At 44.6% G+C, this 7,500-nt stretch overlaps 2 protein-coding genes across 6 annotated transcripts in view; both read right to left on the bottom strand.

The window, feature by feature from the left end:
- Positions 1-183, bottom strand: part of LOC146583243 (uncharacterized) — a 4,411-nt gene extending 4,228 nt beyond the window's left edge. Inside the window, exon 1 of the mRNA XM_085268905.1 lies at positions 1-183. This exon is cut by the window's left edge and continues 682 nt beyond it. The gene's annotated coding sequence lies outside the window, so the exon portion shown is untranslated.
- Positions 184-3,169: 2,986 nt separating this feature from the next.
- Positions 3,170-7,500, bottom strand: part of gfod2 (glucose-fructose oxidoreductase domain containing 2) — a 13,932-nt gene continuing 9,601 nt past the window's right edge. For all 5 annotated transcript variants that reach the window (XM_085268860.1, XM_085268869.1, XM_085268893.1 and 2 more), the window contains one exon: positions 3,170-7,415. In XM_085268860.1, the coding sequence (XP_085124986.1) occupies positions 6,520-7,415 (896 nt within the window). In that variant the 3' untranslated portion in view covers positions 3,170-6,519. The remainder of the gene's footprint in view (positions 7,416-7,500) is intronic.

The raw sequence follows: 7,500 nt of genomic DNA, 5'->3' as shown, positions 1-7,500 counted from the left end.
CATAGCGATTCGCGACAATTACAAGTAGACGTATCTTAAATGTTTACTAAACCCGACTCAAAAATTAGTTTATTTTTTAATTTTATTTAATATATTTTCTTATTATCATTATGAGGATATCTAGGAGATGCAGTGGACTTTTAAAAATCTGATTATTTAATCCGGTCGTGGAGAATAAGAGAATGCTGAAAGAATGAAAATTAAATAACCGAGTTAATAAAAACAATCAAACAAACAAACACTGAAACTAATTATTAAAAACTAAACTGCGTAGACAATAAAACGTAATGGAATCTAAATTTTACTGATAACATAAAGTTCAAAGGAAATAATACTATAAATATAAACTAGCTATCATGATAACTCTATGATGTAGCTGTTTACACGTTCACCTAACAAATAAAAGATCCCCGGTTTGATCCTGGGGGCAGACACATATCCCTTTGGAGGGCATACAATGTAAAAATTAACAAAATCAAAGCATGTGGAACTGCCCTAATGTGGTGGCCCCTTGTGAGTAAGGAATTAGCTTTATATCTCTATGACTACACAATAGGTGTGCTCGAGTATACTTGTGAAAATGAGAGCTCTTTTTTTTTGCCTGTCCCGTTTGGCTCTTTTGCCATCAGAATTGTTGTCTAAAGGCAAAGAAAGATGCCCAACGGATTTACTTTACCAAATTGACCATCCCAGCCTTGCCGTAATGGTCCATTTGATTCACCTTTTATTGTTTCTTTTATTTTCACTTACTGAATACGGGACAGACTTGACTGGGGGAAAGAAGGGGAGAAAGAAAGAGGGAAAGAGAAACAGCTGAGAAGAGGGACGGGGGAGAAGGGCAAAAGACAAAAACCAACAGAACGGGCAGAGAAGAAAAAAATGCATATATCAATCACCTGGATCACCTGCTGAGAAAGAAAAAAGAAAACAAGCAGAAGAGAACAAGAGCAACAGAACAAACAACACCACAATGATACATGGGAATACGACAGCAAATACCAAACACTAAACACCACTGTGCAGCACACAAGACCAACAGAACACAGTGTGCCCTGAGGTAGGAGCCAAAAAGGGTGCAGTTTGTGGGTGTGATCACCCGTGTGTACACCTGTGAGCATGGACGCGCTTGTTTTTTGTTTTTTAAAAGGTTCCTTCTTGTAATAATCTGCTAGAGGGTGTGGGGGGGCCACAGCCCCGTCCTCCAGGGCATGAAGCAGGTATGGAGGAGATCAAAACTCCAGACATCCAGAGGCCCCCAGAACACAAGAGACCAAGGAAGACCAACAGAGGGGCAGCCGCGCCACTGTCCCGGAAAGAGCTGAGGAGAGTCCCAGATGAGGGCTCACTCAGCAGCCGTGGAGCAGAAGCCAGGGGGAGTTGCAGTGACGCGCCCGTGAGCTCCGCCGGCAGCCAGCCGCGCCTGAGTGACCGAGCCCCAGGCCGAGAGGCCGGGGGCACCCCACCTCCGAAGTGGCCCGAGCGAGCCCCAGGCTCCAGGCCCCGATAAGCGGCCGCCAAGGAGTGAGCCGGTGTGTACCTGGACGCCCATCCCCGGACACAGAGAACCACCAATGCACCGATGTCTGAGGGGGTCCGCCACTGGCAGGGGAAGTGGTGGTAGGGGGAGATAGGCCTCCAAACCTTGGAGGGCCTGAGATGTCCCCAGAGAGGTGGCGCCTGACACCCAACCTGACATATAGACACAGACATACAGGCACACACAGATACAAACATCCATTCCCACCCTCATGCTCTCATATACACTTACTCCACACTCAACCAACGTGGAGACAGACATAAAGAGACGCTGTACACACGATCACACTCCCCAAGCGTACTCTACAAACCGGGTCTAGGTGCCCCCGCCCCTGGAGGGGGGAACTGCACCCAGACCCAGGTGGTGTTACCCTTTTCCCTGCGGTGGGGGGAGGCAGACCGCCCCGACTCCGCAGCAGCAGGAAGGCCCCACACTCCAGACCGCAGTCGGACGGCCAACTCCTCCTCCTAGCCCCCCCGCTCCAGCAGGTCGCAGAGAACGGGGGTGAGAGAAGACTCCAAACCTCCCTCCACCCGCTCATTGTGTTGATGCATTTGTGTTCTAAGGTGCATTTAAAACCCAGGAGGGCTTGGAGCTACCTGCCAGAGAGCAGCAGGTAAGCGCATGGTCCCTCCTGCTAGCCCTCAATGTCTACGTGTATTTAAAATTGAGAGGTGGGCAACGACGCCAGGGGTGGGGTGTACACCCTGATGGTAATTTGGATTCCGTGTATCGTGCCCACCCCCAAGATCCTATATGTATGTGTAATGAGAGTGTGAGTAATGTGAATGTCTAAGTTGTGGGATAAAATTGAGGCAGAGGCAGCCAGAAGGGGACAGAGGGGGGGGGGGGGGGGGGGGGTAGCCTCGTCTGCACCCTGGTGACATACCCCTACTCCAAGGTCCTGCATGTGTGGGTGGTTGTGGTGGAGCGGGAAGAGGGAGGCAGCTGGAGATGGGGAGGGAAGGAAGGGAGGGGCAAGTGACCCCTCCCTGGGGCCAGCTCCCCCGCTGACCCCAGTAGGCACCCCCATACTCCGCGACCCGCCAGGGAAAGGGGGCCCAGGCCCATCCAGACCGGGGCCCAGTGCAGCAGCGCCTCCCAGCCCCACAGAGCCCGGGACAGTCCACCCAACCCCACCACAGAGAAAACTGCACCCACCCCACCATCCACTCATCAAATGAGAGCTCTTTAAAGGTGTTTGACATTTGACTCGAGTTTTAAAGATGTAGCCATGGAACTCTTGTAATTTCATGAGTGAATAAAGTTGGGTAGAACACAGATTTGAGTAAAGTATGGCAAAAGACTCATGCCCTGCACTTGCTAGAATTAGTATAGATCAATGGAATGGTTTTCTCTTACTGCAACAGTTTGATAATAATAAAAGATAAACTGGCATCTCTTAAATTGATTGTCTTTGGCATATTCTCACACTCCACATGTTCTCAAACAAGCTGGAGTGGCTGATGCTGTGCCATCAGATTACAGCACAATAATTCTAATGTAACCCTCACTTTATATGTTTTAGAGGAGCATCGAGGTTGATGGAGGGTTTTTTTTTCTTTTTCTATGCTTAGCTTGCCTTGCTTCTTCACAGTTAACACAATGAACAAACTCAGATTAGACAACAGGTGTTAAACAAAGGCAGCCGTTTTTATTAAAGGAAATATCCGTCAAGCAGATGAGCATTACAGTTTCCCTACTTTAAAGCAACACATTAGTGCTTTAAAAAAAAACAAAAAACAAAACAGGTTTAAAAAGAAGTTCACAGGCTGAAAGCAAAAAATGGCAAACTTTCTCCACTTGAGCTTACAAATAAATACAAAAAGTGTTCTTCAGCGAGCTGGCTGGACACTACACGCATCACGCTGTTTATTAAATATGTGGCATCATGTTATTCTCAGTGCAAAAACAACAAAACAACTGTAGATAAGAAGATGATGATGAATGCTGGAATGTATTTTAGCAGTGTCAGATTATGGAACATCCTGCAGGCAAACGTGACATGCTTTGTGTTTTATAAAGACACTTAATGTAAACTCAACTTCCTGTTTTTGTAAAGCACTGTTGGGACACCATGAAGTAAGAGTGTAACGGGAATCTGTTTATATCTGCAGATCCTGCGTGGTGCTGAAGAAGGGGACAGACACGCCAGACCAAAGCAGTACACACCCCCTGTCACTTCCTGCCACACCAGCGTTAGCAACAGTGAAGCCACGATTTGTTAGGATAGTCAGCAGAAGTAAGAAGCAGTGAGTGACTACAACACCTGTGAAGCTTGTCTGGCTCGGAGCACATTTACACTTTCACACAGATCAAATCCAGTGATTTCACTCAATAAAAACATCAGTACAGTTTCTGAACGACTGGTGACCCCACATGTGTTTGGGGAAAAAAAAAAAAAAAATCTACAATTTACTTCAGTGCTTAACAAATGTAAACACACCTTAAACACAAACTTTAAAACCACTCAGGCTTTGAATCCAATACATCTCAGAGTTTACCACTAAACACTGAATGCTATGAAGAGCCGGCTGCTACTATAATTTTCTGCTTTGCAGCCTGAAGGCTAGTAGAAGCTCTCTGGTTAAATGGATTATGATCAGTGTGAAGTGGAAATCAGGTGCCAAGAACATCTCCAAAACACTCCCTGAGACACAATCCAAATAATCAACTGACGTTTGATCTCAGCAGTCATTGTTTGCCCAAAACATCACAGAAGAAAACCGAAACGAACAAACAAACAGAGCATGTGAGAATGACTCCCCCTAAGCATCCTAGCTTTTATTTTCAATGTTGTTGTCATCTTATAATCTATTTAATAAATCCATGGACAGTATAAAAGATGGACATAGCTACTGTGATGCTCATAACAGCTTGCCAATCACAAGCTGCTAGCTAACCAGCATACCCTCAAAAATCTTTTTATCGGACACAAAGAATGACCAAAATTTAGAAAACAGACGTAATCATTTATTTAGTGTGACCCAAAATGAGTGACTCAACAGGAGAGTGTTTACACAGGTCAAATTCAATGGTCATTCCCCCCACAGTATTGCAGGTTTTGCCTTTAAAAATAATTCCGTTTATGGCACTTCTAGGCTGGCTTCAATTTTTAGACTTGAAAGCTTCGTTCATCTGTTATACTGTCTATGAAAATACACATCAAAATAAACTGGAAATACCAATTTAACATGGTGATAGTATTCCATAAGGTCTACATCCTTATGGAATACTATCAGTCCAAAATGGAAAAACAGGTGCTAAGCGTATGCACTAAAAACTCCCTGAGGCATAATTCAGTTATGTAACAGGACATGGCTGAGTCATCCATCCTAGAGTAGAGCTTTTATTTTGAATTTTTATAATGTACTTTGGTAAAACTGTGACTGCTGCTCTGTCTGTGCAGCAGGCAACCGTACACTTTCTACATCCTCTTTTCCAGCTTACAGGAGTAATAGTTCAGTATACATTTACAGTGGGGAATTCAGGGGCATTGCTACAGACTGTTACTTTATTCTCTACATAGCTTATTTTACTCAATCCCTGGTATCATGTAAGTCATGGCCATTTTGTAACAAACACATTATTAAACCTCTTTTTTTTCAAATGTCTAAAATATACTTATTACATGGTGAAAAATAAAATAGAAAGTAAACTGAACACAGCTCCATTATACTTACTCTAATTTGAGTTCTATCAGAATCACAACGGGTCATTTGTTAGTCAAATCACGCGGCTGCTGTGATGGTCACAGTCATGGCTGAGGTAAACACTCCCTCTTTTACAGAAAGGTGCTGTTAGTGTACATTAACACCAATATATTTCCATTCAAACATATTAAAGTCTAAATTTTATCTACAGTAGAGAATCACATGGTGTTCCAGTTTCCCTATAGTAATACACAGCATCATTAATCACCTGAAAAATGGTGCTTGAACAAATCTTTCTGTAGCTACAGGCGTCAGCTGGTGAACTGCAACCAATATGCTGAAACTTACAGACCTGGATTTGCAAAGTGGGGGAAAGGATCCTTGACCCAGAGCTGAAGGCTCAACAAAATAACTATCCTAAAACTCTGCTGTACCATCAAAAAAGGGTGGATATACAAGCTGAGACTATTAATTCAGATAAAATAGGCATACTGTACCCATTAACCCCTCTCACGTTATCAGCAGGCCAAAACAATCTCAGATATGACTGAGACACTCTTTTCAATCTGCCCTGAAACCACTGACTTCTTGCAGGGTTCAATGAACTGTTCCTGCTGGTGCATGGTTTATTAGCCAGCGAGCCAGCCGGTGGTCATGGAAATATTAGACTCAGCTCAAACTCTCTGGTGATACCCAAACTTTAAAAGAAAAAACAACAACAACAAAAAAAAATTAAAAACAATAACCAGAAAAAAAGGGATGTTCAGGGGTAATGCACTTATTCAGATTTCATAATTGTTTTCTTTCTATATTAATAAATCTAAAGAAACTGCTCATAAGTTGAAAACAAAAAAAAAAAACCACCCAACAACCTAAAACCATTTTTTAAAATTAAAATCTACTATTGGCTAACAACTAATATAGGTCTAGATCCTTTTTTAGCCGAAAATCTGAAATCATGACTCCACAACTTCAAGCTAAGAATGATAATCAAGGCAGCGTAAGGTGACTGTCGGTGGGACACAGGGAGCTTTTAACACGTTTAAATGAGCTTTACAGCTATGATAATGTTTTCTGTTGAGAATCAGAATAATAGAGCTGTGGTTTACAAATTTAGTGTACAAACAAATCACATCTGTGAGGGTTCAAGCATTCACAACACAGTCAAATAAAAAAAAAAAAAAAAGAAGTTCAAATTGTGACAAGTGTGTTAAAAAAAAACAAGCCAAGTAGTCATGTGTCACATAAAAGGTCGAAGCAGCGGACTTGAAACATTCAGAGCTCCGTTTTGTCAGACATGCAGTAGTCGCACTGGGTGAATTAACAGATCTAGTTTTTGTTTCTCTTGAGAGCCTCACACAGGTTCTGGTTTGGATCAGGTTCATGACTCATGATCTCAACACACTCCCATTCTCCGCTGCTGCTGGACCGCTTCACCGCCTCCACCACCGTCTGCACGTACAGACCGTCCTCAAACGTTGGTGCAGTGGCAACTGGTCCCCGTGCCCAACACCGGCGCTCCTCCTTAGCCTGAAAAGACTGCCTCAGCGCCTTCACCATGGAGCTCAGGCCCTGCAGGAGAGGCAGGGGCATTTCTTTTACCTCTGGTCCCACCCAGCCGTTGTCGCCTACCAACAGCTCCTCGCTTTTACTCCCGTTGCGTTGCCCATACAGTTCTGTCCCTCTGGCAATTAATCTCCCAGTGGATCCAACTACCATAACCTCATGTACAAACGACCCCGGCATATTGAAGTTTAGGGTCACAGTGCAGCACACGCTACTGGACCCTGTCCCACCCATCAACATTTGGAAGAAACAGAAATCGTCGCTGGTGACGCGGCGTATCCCTCGGATCAAACCGTTTTGCTGCACGAAGGTCCGCAGTAAACCATGCACGCGGTGTGCTCGTGTGCCAGACAGGTAACTCAAAAGGTCGATGATGGCGGAGCCAACAGTGTGAAGACCGCCTCCTCCCATCAGCTCCTCGCAGGTCCAGCCGTACGACTGGTCCAGCAGGCTCGGACCATAGACTCGGACATCACACACCTGCAGTTCGCCCACATATCCCTCCACCAGCAGTTGGCGCATTGCAACAAAAGCTGGCAGGAAGCGCAGGGTGTTACCCATAATGCTGAGCAGCTGTGGGTAGTATCTGGCTGCAGTGACCATCTTGAATGAATCCACAGCAGTTGCAGCTTTCTCACACACGACATTCTTACCGATACCTGAAGACAGACGGAGATTGAGCAGTTATTAACTTACTGCACTGATCTTTGGCGTAGAGCCAATGAGAACAGATTTCACACAATT

Source organism: Mchenga conophoros, linkage group LG1 (assembly GCF_057382185.1).
Source record: "Mchenga conophoros isolate Kocher_MC1m ecotype Shallow Benthic linkage group LG1, M_conophoros_male_GT1.1, whole genome shotgun sequence".
In the NCBI taxonomy this organism is placed as follows: domain Eukaryota; kingdom Metazoa; phylum Chordata; class Actinopteri; order Cichliformes; family Cichlidae; genus Mchenga; species Mchenga conophoros.
Note: the sequence above shows the minus strand (reverse complement) of the source record. Positions and strands in the feature narration are given on the sequence as shown.